Genomic DNA, 20,277 nt, shown 5'->3' on the forward strand with positions numbered 1-20,277 from the left:
CCTCACAAGATGTTACTTGTATCAGTTTTCATATGGCAACTTTTAAGGGGGATAAAAAGGACTTCACATGTATATTCTGTGGCCATGAGACACCGTGTTTGGGGATGGTCTACGAGCGCACTCAGGTGAGGCAGCAGGGAGTGCTACTGGGTTCCATCATCTGACTTTAGCAGTGTCACAATGTACTAGTTTGAAAACAAACCAGTGGGAGGCACCAAGTCAGAATAACAATTTAATGGGGCATTAAAGAAAAGGAAAAAATAAAAGAAAACACTGGTTCAAACTGACAGAGTCCAGATACAACCTGGCACCCTGTTAGGCAGGGTGGTGGTAGCAGTCTGGTAGAATGGAGGCTGCAGTCCTCTGAAGTGGTGATCCTGTAGAAAAAAGGGTCTGCTCTTCCTCAGGAAGTCCAGTGGTGGCTGTGTAGCTCCTGTCCTCTGGAAATCCAGTGGGAAGGTTCTGTTTGGTGTTCAGAATCTCAGATTATATCCACGATGGAATGCTTGGTTCCTCCCTCTGGGTGGAGCATCTCACAATGGGGTAATGAGTCATGAGGCAAAGTGTTGATTAGGCTCATTAACAGAAGATAGTCCGGAGGGAGTTATCTCTGAGTCAGGCGGCAGGACAATGATGGGCAATTAACAGAAAGATAGTCTGGGGGGAGGAGGCAAGGAAACACTGCCCCTCCTGATTTCAACAGCTCATGAAGATGGTGATAGAATACACTGCAACCCAGGACACACAACGTGTTTACTTCAGGATTTAAAAAAACCCCAAAACTACCCACCAGCTGTTACAATGCAGTTTTTAGAGATTGTTAGAGTTACAGTGAAGTTTTCTGAAGAGAAGGTTTCATTATGGGATCAGTAAATGTGCTCTAACTTACAGAATTCGGCTTCACCCATGAGCTGAAATTTCATGACAGAAGTGTGAGAAATGAATTTGAGAGGCTTCAATACTTTCTTTTGCAGGATAAGTTAGACATGCTTCCCATAAAGTTAAAGGCTTCTAAGGACATGGTACAGCTGTGATCGAGTCACTGCTAATTTTGAGAGCAACCTGGTTCAATATAAGCTTTGACATTTTTCTTGTTCTAAATTTCGCTACAAAATAAAAACTCAGACATTTATTACACACAAATGCTGAGAGTCATGAAGACTGAGTACAGTTTGAACAAGCAGATTTTAGCACGAACATATGAAATGTGTTCCTCAATGTCAAGTGTGGTTAAGAAAATTTATTTTTTCAATCATCCTGAGGTTGAGGCACAGAGCTTAAACTAATACGTTTTGAAGGGGCTTGTTTGCATGATTTCTCTTCTTGAACCACTTGTTGTTTATATTTTATTTTATTTTATTTTAACACTATAATATATTCCAATAGACTGGGGCTTTGTGTATCCTTTTATAAGTTTATGGATAAATAGTAAACATCTGGCTAGGTAGGTTATTTACATAACAGTAGGTTATTGACAGGAAAAAAAAAAGGGGAAGTCAAAAGAAGGGCTGTGTATGTTCTGGATATTGTAATTTTTTCTTGGCAAAAGCAGCTGTGTGAGGTTGTGGTAGAAGGAGATAAGTTTAGGGGTGAGTGATTTATCCCCTGCTTATTTACCTGTTCTTGGATTTCTGCATTTGAATTGTGATGCTGTTGGGGCGGGACTTTGTTGCTTGTGCAGTATTAAACCCCGTATCCTTGAGCCTCTGGGGAGGTTTGCAGAGCCACCCAGATAAATGAACTGGCTCTTCCTAAGAGTCATTGTCAGACCTCAGGGAAAGGTAATTGATGGAGTTTCCCTGTTGGCACTGACTGTGAAAGGGAGCTGTGGAAGATGGCTATGTGGAATACTCTTCTTTAGAGAGCACTGCAGGAATTTTTTTTCCTACCTAATTAGTGCTGCTTTCCTAACTGGTGGAGGTTGATGCAGTGGCTTTTTTCTTTTCTCTTTTTTCTTTATTTTTTTTTTTTTTCCCCTCCTCCTGTGTTACAGATATACGTGGACTGCAGGGATTTCTCGATCAGGCCTCAAGACTGGGACTTGATGTATCATTACAAAAAGTGGACAGGAACATCAGCAGAGTATTTTCCAACCTTTTTACCACCATGAAAACGGAAGAGCTGAACCGCTATCGGGACACGTTGCGAAGGGCTATCTTACTCCTCAGCCCACGGGGAGCCCAGACTTTTATTAATGAGGTCAGTGCACAGCTTTTTTTTATCATCAACATTTCAGAAACATGTATTATGACCCATGTTTTGCCCTTTTGATAGTGCTGGTTGTTTAATGCCAAATAAGATTATCAGACTCTAGTGCCAGGGAATTGAAATATCACATGCTCCATGGAATGGTTGCTTTGTGGCTAATGCAAATGGGGCAGCGTGGGCCAGATATTATATCATATAATATACAGCTCAGTGGGGTGTAATTATTTTTGTCTGGTTGTCTTCTGTATCAATAATTTTGGCCTGGATTTCAACCACTGTTAACAAGTGATCAGAAAATCTGCAACAGTCTATTAGAAATGAAATATAATGTGCTTGAGAGAGCTGTCTTAGCTTTGGAAGTCTCCAAATTCATATTAAAAGGGCACATTATTGATGTTTGAAAGTTGAATCAAAGAGATCTTTATGAAAGATGAAGTTGGAATTATATGTTTGTCTTAATTTCTTAGTGGTTTCTCGAAATCAGCGATGCTAATTAGAACAGGGAGGTAGCTGTTGGGCAAACTTTTAATTAATGTTGTGCTGTGGGCTAAGTTTTGGCATTAATTAGTTTTATCCAGCTTTCTTAATATTAAATAATGAATTATTTTACAGTGCTTTATATGTCAGAGTTGAGAATGAGAGTTTGAGCCTCAGTTTAAGTTTGTGTATTCATTAGCTAAGAATTTGGCAATAAAGCAGGGGTTTTAATTTTTTTTTTTTTTTAATTAACCAGGGGATATGACTGAACCAAGGAATTAAAATGTGGGTGGGACCTGTTTCCAATTATCAGTTTTGCTGCATCAAAGCCTGTTAAATTAAAAAAAAATCAACTCAAATTAGCTCATTAGGGTTTTTTTTAACCATAACAGCATTAGTAAATTATCCACATTTATGTTCATCAGTGATTTTTTAAATAACAGGGTAAATTTTATCCTAAATAAATGAGGCAGATAAGTAGTTTGGAAAAGACTAAGAACAGGGATAAATTCTCCTCAGGTTTGTGCACACACAGGTATTTCCAGTAGAAGAATGAGGGAGTGGGAGTGTGTGTAGCTCTCCACATCTCAGTCAGTTGTTTTCATAGGAGGCCTCCAGCAGAAATGCACATTGCTTGGCTTTCCAGGAAGTCCTAACAAAGTACCAGGTGTTCAAAGGAAATGTTTTATTCAAACCCCAGCTGGGTGGAAGGTGTGTCCCTTGGGAACACAGGGCTCAAGGATTGTTTGATGAATTAGGTGAGTGCTCTGTCAGAACCCTGAGGATTCTCGAGGGTAGAGGCCAGTATTAAACTGTATTAAACTCTTTTACTACTCACTTCACCTTTAAGCACTGTGTATTAAGACTAATGACCCTGATATATTTCCAGCTCCCTGCAGGAGTTTAACAGTGGGCAGAACTGAAAAGAAATTTATTTGGCAATCTTCTTATATTGAATCTTGATTGATTCAGAAAAGCTTTATAAAAGAAAATTTAAATCTTCGAAAAGAATTCTCAAAAGGCTTGCGATACGAGGTGCACAGTGTAGGGGAGATTCTTTGCCAGGCAGAGGCTGAACTTACATTTTGTGGAGAGTTATGGTGACTGCAGTTCTTCAATATCTCAGTCAATAAGTGCAGCTAATTATCTACAGCACATTTTCAGGAAGTCCAGAATAACAACCTGCAGCTTAAATGAAATACATGTTTTTAATGTATTTTACTGAAATGCATCAATCACTGTGTGTGGCAGTAAGTGCCTTTGATGGGTTTATTCAGTTCCACAGTTGGTATTTCATGCTATAGGTGCCATATAGCTCTATACTGACTGGTGGTGTTATCAGTCTTGCTCTGCACCTTGGAAATTGTTTGAGGTTCTTTTCAATTCTGGGGGAAAAAATAGCCCTCTGAAAAAAATATAAGTAGCAACATTAGAAGAAAATGCAAATATTTCATGTTTAGATTTTGAACAGATTTATTTTCTCTTTTCTTTTCTTTTTTTTTTTTTTTTTTTTTAACTCAAATGAGAAGTAAAAGCTGAAGAAGAAAGGTTTTAAAGCTCTGTTTCTGGAAATGGAAAATTTCGTGTGAAAGAGGTTTCTTAATAAGATTTTTAGTTTTGCTGAGTTTATTTTTCGTAAGAAGGAAAAAATCTCTGACAAACTTCAACCAGATTTTTATTAAAGTGTGTTGGCTAATAGCATATATTCATAAAAACCAGGTGCTGAACACCAACCCTCTGGTGGAATGCAGAACAAAAATAAGAACAGTTTTTGGATTATGAAACCTGAAACAAACAGTTTTAACAGATTTTTCTTAGCATAAGTCATAGATATCAGCCATTGGAAGCTGGTAGAAGATCTATTTTGCCTGGTTTGATACTGCAAGTGATAAATTTTTCCTGCTAAGGCTGCATATCCGGGTTTCAGTCTCCCTTATCATGTCTTGGGTGGGCCAGAGAGATGTCATCTGATTTTGGATGTACAAAGTTAGGGGACTGTGCCATCTCATAAGTGAAAAACTTTTGAATCCTAGAAGAATTCAATTTGTCTAATTTTTATTTAGGCATAGTTTTCATTTAACTGCCTTAACATCTCAGTGCCTGGTTCTGTCATGTGTCAAAGTTACTGCAGCAGAAATTATTGACATTTCAGAAGTTTCCAAATTTAGTATTTTGCTATGAAACTGCTTTCATTGTAAGAATGGAAAGGAGGAGAAGGAAAAAAATCTTTCCAATGGTATTGCTATAAACTTGGAATCATCCTTTATTCAGAACAGGGAAGGTAAATGCATTTGTAAAACATTAACTATCTTTGCATTAAAAGGGCTCTTTGAGACTGAAGCAAATCTAATCTAAAGAGTGTCCCTCCTTAAACAGTTGAGAAAAATGTTCCCTTCTCCACCAGCAAAAATCCCAGATACACTTGTTTCAATTGTAACAGGTGTGTGTGTGCCAGAAAACAATTTTATGTTTTGAAAGCTACGTGATCCTCTTGCACGGTGATATACAGAAAGAAGAGAAGAAAAACTAATAATTCAGAAATGGGGAGATTTAGCACTTTTAGCTTTTCTGTTAGTTTCTTTGGCCCAGACACAGGAAGCTGAGACTCAAAAGGTCCCCTCCTTGAGACAGTGAGGTTTCACCTGCCTCTTTCACTTAGCAATGGATATGTTTTTTTGTTTGCAAGCAGAGATATTATTTGTAGGATTGCTTTTATCATTAAGGGCTTTACAGTGAAATGAATAAATGGAAAAAAGTTCAAAGAGGTGACAAAAATGCTAAAAGGATGGGAGAGCATGACGTCTGAGGAGAGGTGTCAGGAACACACTATATACAGCCTGCTGAAGAGAATATAGCTGCCAGGTACTTGAGAGGAAACATGAGCAGAGGAGGAGGAGGAATTATTTAAGGTTGTCTAACAGGGAAGTAATGACCCAAAGCTAAACAGGGAATGCTTTCTAACAGGAAGGTCAGTCGGACAGTGGGAGTGCTGGGCAAGAGAGTTCAGGGAGGCATCGTTCTGCAGGGTGTTCAAGAGCTCACTAGACAAAACACTTTGGTAAATCAGGCTCACAGTCAGACCTGAACTGGTGTGCAGGATGTTCTAGATGACCCAGGAGCCCTTCTGAAGACCTACCAGGAAACATTTGTTGTGTGAGTAAGTTTCAACTTTGTACTTTTCATATACAAGCTATTTGAAGAGGAGGAAAAGATCTTGTAGTTCGAGGCTTCTCAGGTTTCCTGTGGCAGATGTGCAGTTCCTGACCTGTGGGGAGGGTTTGGTTTCTTGATTCTTCACAGAACACATGGTTTATTTGGGATATGTATTTTAATAGAATTTATCTTTATAAATATAGGTGATACCAATTGATTCATAGACTTTAGTCTTCCTTCTTTGCAGTATTTATATACAACTTTTATTTTGAAAACCAGTGAAATGGAGGCTGTAACCCAGTTGCATGTAGTTATTGACTTGAAAAAAGAAGGCATTATCAGCTTTACAAAATCTTTAACTCAGCATTACTTGTATTTTTGGCAGCTTCACTGAAGTGAAAAATGTTTTTGTTGAGGTGGATCTCTGAAAATGCTGTAGTTCCTTGTGAGCCTGCCTCGCCTGTAAGCTAGTGAGCTGACTGCAGGAAGGTTATATGCATATCCCTGCAGCACAGCAGCCTAAAGCAGAACTCTTTGCATGCCTGGGATAGTAAGTAAGTAAGTTAAAAAAAACCCCAAAACATAATAAAAGAGAGCTGATTAATTCCTTTAAAAATTAATACAAAACTGCTCTATCAGTGCAGCAGGGTTACATGTATCACAGCAATTCCAATTTGAGCTGAAACTAAAAATTTCCAGTATAACACTAAGGGTGTTAAACAGCTGTAATTTATCTCTGCCCTGTTTATATAATCACCTCCATGTCCTCATTGGAAAGCAAAGACTTCTCTGTTTCTCTTTCACTCTAGTTCCTGCTAAGTGTTCTGACTGATTCTTTAAAATAATATAGATATCCTGCATTTGGTTTGGGCTTTTGGGATCATTTCACAGTGATTTGTGGCCTTCCTTCAATCCTGGTCATTGAAGATGCTGAGCTCCTTCCTCCCAGAGCACTCTCAGTTGGCACTTGTTAGAGAACAGTGCTTCAGCCTTTTCCTTTTCCCTTCTGCAGTTGGTGACATGCTGTTGCTTGACTGGAGCTGAATGAATTATTTATGGCATTTTGAACAGTTTGCACCCACAAGCAATTGTACGAAATGGTTTTCCAGGGACATTCACTTCTCAGAATTAAGGAGGAAAAAAGTTCAATATTAATTTTCTGGCACTTAGCACTTCATCTCTCTCTCTCTCTCTTTTTATTATGTTGCAAACATTCAACATATTAGTCCATATCTCTGTTTTATATGCCATATATAAACATCTCGAAATATTGTTGAATAATTTTGGGAAAAAATATTATGCCTCTTCTGTTTTTAGAAGGCAATTTCTATGTTTAAAGAGCTGCTAGTGATTTGTGAGTGCTGGTAACAGAACTGTAGAAATAATACATTCTTCTTTCAGTAGTTCAAGTTAAATTATGCCCGCCTTATTTTTTTCTAAATCCTCCTCTTGTATTCTATTTCTTCCTTAGAGCTAGAATCTTGTCTGCTATTGTTGACATTTTCAATATGCTAAGACTCTTCGTGCTTAAAGAGAATAATAATTATAATTAAAGCCCAAGCAAACCTCACTGAATTGCTAAAACTTAAGTGAAAACAAAGCCCTCCCATTTTGGGATAAATTGTCTTTGAAGCAAGTTTTTTTCCACTGGGCCAAAGAACCTCCCAAAACACAAACCCTCCTACATTTTGCTTCACTATGACTAATCCAAGGGATGGGGTTATTCACAAAGGGATACCAATCAAATGTGTTTGGAATGCTCAATTACATGGATTTGTAGACACTGTGAAGAGAGGGAAAAAACTTGTTAAACAAATGACTACGAATTGCTTACATAGCTTCATTTCAATGGCATTCCTTTTACTGCTGCAGGTAGAAGTGACAATGATTTTAAATTACTTCTTTTTTAAACTCCACTAGAATGTTACATAAGATTTTGAACCTGAATGTTGCAATCATGAGAGACAGGAGGCTTGCATCCAGTTTTGTATGTCTCTAACAATGACTGATAACAGTTTTGTGAGGCTTTATGGGTCAGTTGAGAAAAAATATATGGAAATTGGATACAGGGGCTTGAGGTACACAAAGCCCTTTTGAGTCTAAATATGCTTTACTGGCAGTTTTACCAGGTCTCTTGGTGTCAGCAATGATGTCTGGTCTGAAGGAACCTGATTTCTCAGCTCATGTTCTGAATCTGATGACTGGGCACGTATACATAGAGGATCATGTATTTTTAAATGTCATTAAATCTGTATGTACAGGAACCAGGCATTCCTCCTGCTCCAAATGCTTCATCCTTTGTGCACTTTTGGGTCCTTGTTTCATTGTGGGCGTTCAGTTGCTAAAACGTGACTGATTGCAAAATTTTGCTGCTGTCCTCACATAAGGGTGTCAAGTCCAAAGGGAACTGTGCCAAACATCCAGCTGAAAATTTTATTAAAATATCTTAAATTAAAATTCATTTGTGTTGTGAGCTTCACTAATTTTTTTAACAAACCAATTTTTTTGACTTTTTTCAAAAATTATTTTTCGTGTACTGATCTACAACTCTGAAGAGATTTAACCTCAAGATAGGGAAGATTCTAGCTGTCAGGAGAGGCTGCATTTATGTTTGGGGTTTTTTTGAAGGAACAGGATCTAGTAATGATTTGGAAGTGCACAAGTGTTGTACTGGGCCACAGACAATCCATTTCCTTTAGTACTGCCTTTAAAGCACTCAGTGCTGGCTCTTGTAAGAGCTGAGACAGGACAAATCCAGTGGGCATTAAAAGAACAAGGGTATCAAAAACTAACCCCACCTCCACCTATTCCTTCATGGATCTGTTTTCCAAATTATTTCACTTCAGGTGACCCCTTGAATACTGTGCAATTTAAAGATAAGTTTCGTATGTATATGAATTTTTAGCGTAGTGCAAAGTGGAATTGAATACTCTGACATACCTGTGGTCATTATAATACATAAATATATGCAAAATATTTCTCTGAAATACTGCAAATCTTTAGATGACTTCATCATTCTCAGCAAGGATAATTTTCTTCAATTTAGGTATAACCTACCAGAAAGGAGATATTACTAATTAATTATGGATGATTAATTTTAAAATAGGCTCCTGCAGTTGCATTTCATCACTATACCAGTGTTTGCCTATTGTGAGGCACTGGCAGAAGCAGCACAGGTGCATGAGAAAATATGTTTGCCTTACAAAAATCAGAAAAAGTAATGGCCATAAAAAAGCTATTGCCATCTCCCAGTTATACTTTTTCATATAAATTTAGTGAATTGTTCAGCTGACTCTTCTCGGGAAGCTTGGCTTTGAGGACTGGAACATACATAGTGTAATTATTCAATATTGAAATTTTGAACTTGCAGCAGCAGCATGCACACACCAGAGGTACATGCTGACTTTGTCCATGTTTCTGAGCACGGGGGCTGACTTGGAGTACAGGACTCTGCACAATCATCGCTCCCCTACAATGCACTTCCAGACCGGGTGTGCTGGATTGAGGAAATCACTGATTCATTTTGTTTGTTGTCCCAGAAGTCACAGAAGAAGGCCATTAGCCTTAGAAGGGATGAGTAATAATTGCTGATAATAATTTGCACCTGCTTGGCATCTTTTCACAGGAGGTTTTTAGCAATTTTTAGCAGGTGAAATAAAATTATATTTACCCAAGACTTATTTTTAGTTTCAAACTAATTAAAAAATCTATTTAAGCCTTTACTAATTGCTGGCAGCACACAGTTTAGTGCTGTCTGTGTATGAGAGAAGAGCTCAGGTGAGATTTATGTGGGTTTAAGATTAATCCCAAGGAAGGCATCGTAGGACTGGTGCTGTGTTTCTCTTCTGGTTCTGTGCCAGGCAGGCAGCACCCAGTGTAGGTATGAGGGTGGGCCTTGTTGGAGTAGGAGACAACACTGAATGTTATGCTGTTCCTTCACAGTTCAAAGGGTAGAGTTCCAAAAAAATCCAAAATAGAGGGTTGAGGGAGCTCTCTGCAAATGCAGGGGGAGAAATGTTTGGGAGCCTTGTTCATCAAGGACAAGTGGTTAGATCCGATTAAATTAAGCTTATAACTTGAGACAGTGTGGAAACTGTGCAAGGAGATTTGTCTTTTCCTGAGGCAAAGAGTGTTCTGTGCCAGAGAAATAGTGCCAGGTGTCACTTCATTTACCTTGGTACCTTGGAGGGTGGCAAATACTGCAAACTAGCAAGGGTTTAAGAGTTGTTTGGAAAAGGGAGTGCAGTCCTGTGCTAACAATTATTTTTCCTGGTGCTGTTATAACTGGTGTGCTTATGCCTGTTGTACTCAAGTGGCTTGTTATGAGTTGGGATGTTGTTTTACTGAGTGCTGTATGAATTTGTGTCCCTAAAGAATTTGCAGTGTGCAACAAACGGCAGATAGGGACATCTGGGGAGTAAAAGGGATTGATGATGAATGTTGTTCTGCAACACAAATAGTGTCTTCATTCCAGGATCTTAGAAATAATCATTCTGAAAACAAAAGAAATTAAACTGAACTAAAAGTAAAATAAGGATTTTAAAATATTTGTGGAAATGTTTTCATAAATAAGGGTAGGTGAAGGATGTTGACACCAAGGCCAGAATCTTCATGGTGAATTAGAGATAACCTGAAAGATTGGAATAAAAATTGTGTGATACTGGAAGTGAAGATCGTTAGCATATCTTCGATGTGACAGGTAACAAGGGAGCTGTTGAAGCAATATGAAGAGTTGGGTGAAATGATCAAAGAAAGAGGTTAGAGATCCTCTTTGCAGCAGAAGTTTCACTGAGATATGAGAGGAGCTTGTGATTCTTAAGGTCAGAAAGATGAACTTGGAAGTAATCAATACGTAATATCATCGGAGCTGGGAAAGGAATTTCTGCATTACAGATGGGTAAAAAGACCTGTTTATTAGAAAGATTATCTCTAAAGAATCTCAGAGATTTTTGGGCTTATCCTGGATGAGAAGTGAGAGTCAAAGATGACTCTTGTGTTATAGTCCACATTGGCAGGTCTGATGTTCGGGCTATCCATTTTGACTGAGAAAAAGGATTTTCTTCGCCTTTAGGGAGAGGGTTGAGAAATCTCTTTATCCACATGAAGCTAGTGAGGATATCTTGAAAGCAAGATCCTCCCTAGTAATTTAGACTGACCAGAATATGAAAAATGCCTCACAGGGAAGTAGATCAAGACTCATCAGCATATGAATGACAGTGGATTTTTTGTGCTAGTTTGCTTGCTGGATGGAGTTAATGTAAAGAAAGAAGATTACAGTGTGAATGATTGTGGGACCCTCCTTGGGAACTTGAAGAATTTCACAGAAAGTATCCCCTGGAGAGACTGTGCTGGAGTGTCATAGGAGGAAAGCCAGGAGTGAGCTACTGGGAAGAGGAGGTTTATCAAGAAGGAATGTGATCAGTTTTATTAAAAACATTTGGCAAGTCCAGCAGGAGACAGTAACAATTTTGGAGTGTGGCTAAAAAAGTGAATGTCAGTAGGAACAGTTTTAGTCAAGTGAGCCATGTGTTAAAGGGTCCTCAGGTGGAAGGGAGAGGAAAAATGGGGTGATAAGTTTAGAGACTAGAAAGAGTGAGAAAGGACAGGTCTAAAACACTTTCTGGTCTCAGGGAAGAGAAACAGGGTAAGAAGAAACTACTTTAAAGGTATGTAGTGAGATCTTCTAATTCTTATGAGGGCAGCTGTGTGGAAGATGTCTTCAAAGGTTCCAAAGGCTGGAAGGCATTGTACACGTGGAATGGAGAGACAGGCAGTGGGAGCACTTTGTGTGGGCTGGGGTTTACATCACCGTTTTTGGGTAGGCACTGTGTGAGCTCCAGTGTGACAAATCAGGAATCAGCTCTGTTTGTCTTTGCAGTTCTCATCAGATGTGCAGCTGCTTTGTGTGCTGTCCTGCAGTCAGGGCTGTGTATTGGTAGACAGTGGAAATTACATGTTTTGCTGCTGGTTGTTCTTTTATGTGCAGAATTTCTTGAGAGAGAAAAGAGTTTTTCAGGTCTTAGAGCATTTCCTTTGCAGTGTGAGGGCTAAAAGAATAAAAGTGGCTCTGACAGTATCCTTTGTGGGGAAGGACTTTGTGTCCCAAGGATGATTTCTCATAGTTTTAGTTTTTAGTAATACTTTTTTACTGGATAAGTCTTCATGCTGAAAATTGCAGAGAAGGAAATATTATCAGGCTTCTGTACACGATTTGCTGCTTTTGCTATTGTTTTTGTTCACTGGTTTTGTTCAGGGTTTTGTTAAGATACGTTTTCACAGCTTTTATTCAGAGATCAATTTCCAAGGCTTATCTCTTTCTATTGAGACAGGTACCTAATGATTATAGTTACAGAACATTAAATGTGGAGGTAGAGGGTCAGCAGTCCCTTTTTTACCAGCTGGGGCATGGGGTTACAGAGAAAGTAGGCAATTTACTGAGTTCACCTGAAACAGAGATTGAAGTTCTAAATGCCAAACCAAGAACTTGCCCAAAAGGTCATCCTTTCATTTGATACTGCCAGGTATGTCTTTGCCACCATTGGCCCCTGGTTGTTTCATTTGACAGAACTGATTGTCCTGTCACTCCAGTGATCCTTTTGTCAGACATGCAGCCTTTAACCTCTGCGTGATGCGTCAAATATTAAAACTCTCTTTGAATAGTGCGTGTTGGCTTTAGTTTCAGGTAAACAACGCAGCTTGCACATACAGGCCTATAGAGCATTTTAAGAGGTGCTCAGGGAGCTTTAAAAATCTCTGTTTTATTTATTGAATTGAGTGTTTTCATTTTTAGGGACTTATAGTTTGCTATAGACTATGCACTGTGAAAGAGATCAATTTGTTTGGCACTGACCCATCCATTTAACTTGAAGCAATCAGATTTAAAAGCTTTGCACTTTATTAATGTGTGTGCAATAGCAACTGGGTTCCAAGGACACTCTTTAGGAAAGCACCTTGAGTGATTGATCTTGATATATAATTCATATTTTGCTTCCAGCTTTCCAAAGGAAAAAATCACATTAAAATTATTTTTAGATAATACTGTAAAGGGGAAAAACTTAAGCCTTGATGTATACAATGACTTTGTGTGTTTAATGGAAGTATATTGACTTGAAAATGTTGTAAGTTCCCTAAAAAGTTTTTCCATAAAATTATTAAAGAGAATATTTTGGGATGTACGGCAACACATTAAAAAGCCCTCCAAACAAAACCCATTACACCACAGTGTTCATTTGCTAAACTGTACCAGCATGCAAGGTATTTTAAAAATCAATGTCAGTTCTGAATGCATCTTGATTGAGAGTAAGAACCATCTAGCAAATAGAGCATTTCAGCCGGGATACAGTCAGGAATTCTTAATAAAAGTGTGCAGTTCAAGACAGAGTCATCCCTGATGGCTCCCATGAACAGGAAGCACCCTAACACTGGAAGTGCCCCTGTGTAAATAAGGTGGTTATAGCATCCAGGGTAAATAAGCAGTGGAAATGTCCAATTTGAAAAATCTGTGGCATGCAGAAGTGTTAAAAATAATACCAAGGAGACAAAATGGTAATAAAAGGAGGACCCTAAAACCCCATAAAATTAATTAATAATTAATTACTTAATAGAGCCAATTAATAGCTATTATGTTAATGCTGAGCATGTTTGAGTAAAATATATGTACTTATGTAATAGATACATAAGTATAAAAATATGTATGTACTGTATGTATTTTATATATGCAGACACACACACAACTTGCAGATTATACCATGTCCAGGTCAGTAACTTACGAAGGAATTTGTGTGTCTGGAAATATGGAAGAACAGAGAGTAAATGTTTGTGTTCTGTGCAGCTGAAAAGGAGAATAAAGATATTGGAGCAGAAATGAACCAGAGAGTGTGAGCTGTTCAGGGTTTTTCTGTTTCACCTCATTAAGAACATTCGCATTTCTGATGTGCTCTACTGATATTTGCAAATAGTGTTGGCACCTTGCAGCATAAACTGAGTGAAGAACTGTGTCTTTAAAAGCCTTTTGGAGTTCAGCATTATTCATGCAGGGGACTTGCAACGCTGACCAAATGGAACAGAAACAGTGTGGAAAAACTACCTCACTGAGGCTCATTGGCCCTGAGTTTTCTGTGAATGATGAAGACACAAAAAGTAAAATTAAAAAAAGGTCAAATCCTTAATATGAGTGAGCAGGAAAAAGCTGTATCCTGGCAAAGCGCAGAGGTCTCAGGGAATGTGAGGAATGCTTCAGTGTGAGCGATAGCATCAGCCAGGCTTTGGTCCCAAAACTCTCCATAGTTTAATGGTGACTTGAGCAGAAACAGCTATTTGTGATTTCCACATGAAATTTGTGGAATGCTGCAGTCCCAGATGATAAGGAAAGCAATCCTGAATGAAATGACTCAGTGGCAGTGTCAAAGCATCGACAAATTTGTGAATAACCTGAGGCTGAACAGTCAATTTTGGCATTTCGAGGCCGGTCCTCCCGGCACCTGCAGAGGAAAGGCCCAGCTGGCTATATGGAATTAGGAGTTACTGAGAAGGTAAAAGGGGGTGCTGAGTTCTATAGTCGTTTAAGTAGGGAATCTATGAATGTGTTTATATCAACCTGGCTGTACTGGCCCTTGTGTTGCTGATAGCAGCTGCCTCATATGTCAGGGGAGTAGCAGTCACATTGACGTGGCCACAACATGGTGTGCGTAATCCTTGTCTCTAGTCTTGTTTTGCTACTTTGAAAAATGAAATTCAGCTTTTCTAGCCAGAGAATTTGTCTTTCTCTTGTTCCTTTTATTTCACTCTGCTTTCCAAAGTTTCCCTTTGTGATAAATTTAACTCACTACTTGTGATAAATAAAAGAGTTTCAGAGATCCTTACAGTAAATAATAGTGCTGCTGATGTTAAAATGATCTACATAGGCACTTTATGTTTGCATTGTTGCAATTGCTAATCTAAAATTAGAATTAAGAGTATATATAAATCTTTACAGAGGTAATGACCCAGTTATGCTGTGTCCAGGAGCTTTGCTTATGTATAAAGTTCAAGTAAATTCTTGTCACTTTGACCAAAAAATTATTGCAAAGAAACCTCTCCAAAACCACAAAAACCCACAAGACCTTGCTAAACCACTGAAGCTTTCATGCTGGCTGCTGTAATTAAAAGTAAACGCAGTGAACTGTGTTTTACCACAGCGCTGGTGCTGTGAACACCCTCAGTGGCTGTGGGCAAACAGTTAAATCAAGAGACCGATGGTTCTAGAGCATAATGGCACCTCTCAATTTCCCACTCTGGCATTGATTTGCAAATGAATGACTGTTTGTTTATTGGAATCACCATTACTTCAGCAAAGGGTTCCAGCCAAGATGCAGCAACTTTCCAAGGGCTCTGGATTTCATTGTTTATCACTCAGTTGTGAAAGGATCAGGAGACCTAGCAATGGAGACTTGTAATAAGAAAAAAACAACCCACCAAACCCAGAATAAAAAACTGTGAGCTAGAAAAGTACTTTGGTACTCAAGTTCTTAAAAAGACTAAATGAAGTTTAAAGAATAAGAATACAGCAATGTTTCAATTGTTTTAATAAGGACAATGTAGCATGGGAAATCAGAGCATGTGTGCTGCTGCTTTTGCTAATGCTCATTATTTACTTGTTAATATAAGCAGTCCTAAAACAGTTGCTAATCTTCTAGAACAAGACTTGGGATATGGAGAACCTGTTTGCAGTATATCTACTGCAAATTCATAATTATATGAATATTTCAGGGATAACTTTCTCCTATGACAGGAAAAGTGTGAGGATAAAATCCGGTGATGTTCCTAAGAAATCAGAGAGCAAAGTAAAGAGAATGAGGCAAGCTAGATAGATGGGATAGTTTAGATGACTGGGTGAGTCAGATATTTGTGTCAGTGTCCTGGGTTTGAATTATCCATATAATGAGTGTTTGAGAAAACTTTGAAAGCCTTTTTTGTTAATCAACAAATTCTTCAGTTATCAAGAATGACCAATTTCTATACAGTGTGTTAATGTTAGGAAGCAAATTAATGATTCTGAAGCCCTGCCCTTTTCCTGAACCTGCCTATTTGTTGTTGTGCACGTTGTCCCTCAGTGTTGTGCTATTCTCCCTTGGTCCTGCACAAGAATGGGGTTTGTCTTTTAAAAAGCTGGGCAGACGAGCATCCTCTGCATGTGAGACAAGAGCAAGAGAGAATGGAGTAGCGGAGTGCTGCGTGTGTCATGCCCTCATTCGAGTAGGGAATTTCCGCTCATCAGCTGAATCTCCTAAAGAATGTCAAATTGTTATTGAGGAAAATCCCATGCAAACTCCCTCCAGCTCTTTTTGTTGCTCTTGACAAGAGTACATGAAATTCTGTAATGCACAAGGGAACTGTATCAAAATGGCTGGGTTTGTGCATTTCCTGCTGCTGTTTATTGGCAGTACGACTTCTGGAAAGGTTGAAGTCGAGCCTATTCATCTAGAATTCTGGCAGCAAAGGTAGCCAGAGTTTTGGTGCCAGTCCCCTCATTTGAGTTTGACCTTGCGTTCCTCTTGGTGCTCTCTGTAAAACTTCTCTGTTTCAACACTCGAAACGTTCTTGGTTTGAGAGGTTTCCAGACCTTGTGATAAAATGGATACTTCCCTTTTGCCCTGTGTCCCCACTCAGTCTTTTTAGCTCCACCAGGGTGTGTCACCAGGCTCCTGGTGTCAATGACCACAGTTAGGCTGAACAAGGTGTAAAATGGCAGTGAATTGCTCAGTGGATCTGTGAAAAGTGGAAATTGCCACTTTGCACCTGTTCTGTTCTAGGCTTTTGAAGTGCTCTCCATTGGTCTCCTTTCTGAGGGCAGCCCTGTTATTTGATGCCAAAATAAGAGCTCTACAGGCACAGGTGAGGGCCATCTGTCTTTTCCTTTTCAAATTGGAGGAATGTCTAGTCAAAGGAGACTTCAGACATCGCTGTGAACAGCCTTCTGCTTCTGTATTGCATTTTTCTTCAAAACGAGCAGATTTTTTTCTGAGAGCAAGAAAGGAGCTGTTTTTTTTCTCTTATTCCCTTGAAAGTCTTCTAAATCATTTGGGAGAAAATATTTGGAAAAAATTGACTATGCATCAAAGACAAAATCAGACTTCAGGGCATAGTAGCAAAAGAGAAAGTATGGAGTAAAGATGAGATTTCAGAATGTGCTGCTGAGGGCTCTTGACAGTGCTTAAAAAATAAGTTCATAACAGGCTGAAGAGCATCAAGAGGGGTTGCAGAGTCACAGAATTTTGATAGAATTAAGGGAAATGCCATCTGCAGATTCATAATGTTATATTACCATTATATCTCATTTCTTGAGTAGGTCAGCAGGATTAAGTGGAGGCTGTCTAAACAAGGATGAATTTTACCCTTAAGCCCTCAGGGATCAATAGAAATCTGAAACTGCAGAGTCTGAAAATTGAGGGCTACTTGTTTTGTGTCGAAGACATTAACACGAATAGAGAGAGATGAATATTTGGAGACATCCACTGATGTCTAAGAGCAAGTGTGTCACGGAGGGAAGGGGTTCAACAAACCTCTTGAATCTTCTGCTTCTCATAATTTGACTATTGCTTGAACTGTTGGTCTTCTATTTTATCTATATTTCTATTATGTAGCTCTATGGCATCGAGAAGGCAAACTTATGATGGAGAGCAAATGATAAGTTTGGATAGAGCATGCAGGGACTTATATTTGTTTTTTGGGAGTCTTTTTGGTTTGCCTTGCTAGAATCCTGTTTGTATTTAATTTAAATATTTATAAGCAAATAGTGAATTTTAAATGTAATTCAGTGAGAAGGGTTGGAGTTAGCTGCTAGTTCTGCCAGTAAATAGTAAATTCCCTTCAAGATTAGCAAATGAAGTATGATATAGGCTATTAAAAATACTACCAATAGAAATCTGGTTCATTAGCTATGTTGCTAAGGTTACAAATGAGTTTCTTCAAATTTGCACGCAAGTTTTATATACAAGTTTGTATAGAACTGAACTTGTAGTTTTGTGTTTGCTATTCCTAGATACAATAAAAGTAATGCATATTGACTTTGATTGTAGTTAAATAGTATAAGTATGAATCTATATGCATAGACTATAAGAAAGACTGTAAGAAAATCTTTAATTTAGGGGTTTGATGGAGAAATCAGTAATTGCAGCCAATAAAATGCTCTGTCCGATAAAATGTATGAGTTTTGGTAAGGGCAATATTTTATTTTCCTCTGAAATTTGGGTTCTGCTTTACCTTGTTTGGTCTACAATTATATCCTCCCTGAAGTGATCCCGGTATTCATCCTTATTTTTCACACTCTGCAGTTCTCAATAGCTGTTTTGGAATAATACATTAACAAAAGTATAGCAGGAACTTCCATGCTTGCTTTGTCTGACTGGATCTCAAAATTGGTTTGATGATTCTTATTTATAGGATCAAAAACAGTTTTAGCCATGAAAATGCTCCTTTTGAGAAAATTAGATGATTGAAAAATGCTAGGAGCTCTACTTAATGGCATGCCTCTCCTAGAGAAAATTGATAATAAGAATTTAAGTTGATATTAATTTATGAATGATTTAAGTCATACTTAGGATGAGGTCACACTTTCTGCCTTTAGATGTCAAAGAAACCAAGCAACCAACACAAAATTGTCATATCTTTATTGAGCTACCTACAGAATGTGTGCAGAGAGTGCCAAAGTCATTGGACAGATTTTATTTTGCTGTCTTAATTCAGTGTTTTACCACAGTGTTTTTTCCTAAAGAGAAAGTTGATAGCTAGGTTCTACTAGACTGAACTAATCTCTGATTTAACTTTATGGCTTGTTATTTCAACTTGTTCCATGACCCATTAGTTGTCCTGCCTGCCCACAAAGCTCGGCCGGGTCCCGGGAGAAGCAGATCAATAAGGAATACTTGGATGCAGGGTCATTTACAGATGGAGCTGTCTCACACACATGCAGTTTGGAACATTCTTTTAGGCCTTTCTATCACTTGATTTGTAGTAGGGCTATCATTATTTCATGTTCTTTCAACAATAAAGTGCAATTCAGTTGCTTTATCTCTTTGTCAACGAATGTCACAGGCTTTGCACTGGTTTGTGGGTTTTTTTTGATCCAAAGAAATTAAGGAGCTGGATTGTTGACTTAAGCCAGCTTAGCAATGGGTTTGTTTTGTGATGCTGAGCCATGTGGTTATTGTGTGAGAGAAATTAGGTGAAATGGAGCCCTCTATTAATAAAGCAGAACACTATAATTCCATTGGTGCAGTTTACCTTGTTGTGATGAGTTGTTTTTTGGTGCTTTATAGCAAAAGCTTAGGTCATATATCAATTAGAAAATTGGTTAAATCTGACTCCATGACACTTAAAATCAACTCTGTTTGTCAATCAGGGATAAATGCCATTGGAAAAAAACTCAAGGAAATCTCAGAGGAGGGAAAATTTAGATGAGATGACTCTAGGACCTCACACAGCAGAGCTACATCACAAAGATTTTTCTGTCGTGGGTAGAAGAAAAGTAATGGTTATGAGGGTGTGAATGGATGAACTCCCAGCACTTGTTTTGGAGCAGAGCATGTCCTTAAGTAATGCTCCTAATTTCTGTGATCAGGTTTTCCTGTGCTGATACCAATGCATCCAGGGCTGTAGGTTCTTGTCCTGGGGTGACTGTATGATACTGTATTCCCTGTTGCCTGCTCTATGCCAGACATGACTCCTGTGCCTTTCTGTGTCTTTAAGCTGGGTCCGAGAGAAAGGGAAAGAAGAAAGAGCCGAGCGGTTTTTTGCTCAAGGACACACATTCCCCTGTGTTCTGCTGCTGTGGAGCTGAGGAAAGCACCTTCCTGCTTTTTTCCCAGCTCTCGGCTCCTTTTCTCGGGAGAGACTCTCCATCTCTCTAGGGAGAGAGACAGAGTTAAAACTTTGTTTTTTAGTTAGCTTCTTGTTTGTAGCTGAAGCAAGGAGTTTCCTGGGACTTTGGCTTCTTCTTCTTCTCTTCTGGACTGTTCAGCAAGACCAGAACATTACCAGGAGGCCCTACATCGTGGTCGGGGGGGGCCCACACCGAACCCCAGCTCTGGAGAGGAGAGAGCCACACCCACAGAAAGGACTTTGAAAATCTTCCCAGGTCTTCTCCACAGTGAGAGGTTTCATTATTTAACATTATTCATTTTTTTTTCCCCGTGCCTGCATGAGCTTTGCTTGTTAAATAAATAGTTTTTTTCACTTTCCTCCAAGGAATTTCTTTTCGAACCTGGTGGGGAAGGGGCTGCTGAAATTTGCCTTCTAACAGAGGGACGTTCATTTTGGACGTTCCTTCAAATTTGTCTCAAACCAAGACAGTTCTAAAAATGCATGTTCAGAAAGGGCCCAGGGGAATTCCCAGTGCCACTTTACTCTTCTGTGCTGACTGCAGGCTCAGGGAATTGCTGTAACATCTCTTACCCTTGTGTC

General features: G+C 38.8%; 1 protein-coding gene across 7 annotated transcripts in view; it reads left to right on the forward strand.

The window, feature by feature from the left end:
- The window catches only part of GRID1 (glutamate ionotropic receptor delta type subunit 1), a 496,676-nt gene that overhangs the window by 269,657 nt on the left and 206,742 nt on the right, over positions 1–20,277 (forward strand). For all 7 annotated transcript variants that reach the window (XM_042033280.1, XM_042033281.1, XM_042033282.1 and 4 more), the window contains exon 4: positions 1,994–2,199. In XM_042033280.1, the coding sequence (XP_041889214.1) occupies positions 1,994–2,199 (206 nt within the window). The remainder of the gene's footprint in view (positions 1–1,993; positions 2,200–20,277) is intronic.

This window comes from Corvus kubaryi, unplaced genomic scaffold (assembly GCF_017639235.1).
Source record: "Corvus kubaryi isolate FWS band 111438036 unplaced genomic scaffold, C.kubaryi_AGA036_p1.0 37357, whole genome shotgun sequence".
In the NCBI taxonomy this organism is placed as follows: domain Eukaryota; kingdom Metazoa; phylum Chordata; class Aves; order Passeriformes; family Corvidae; genus Corvus; species Corvus kubaryi.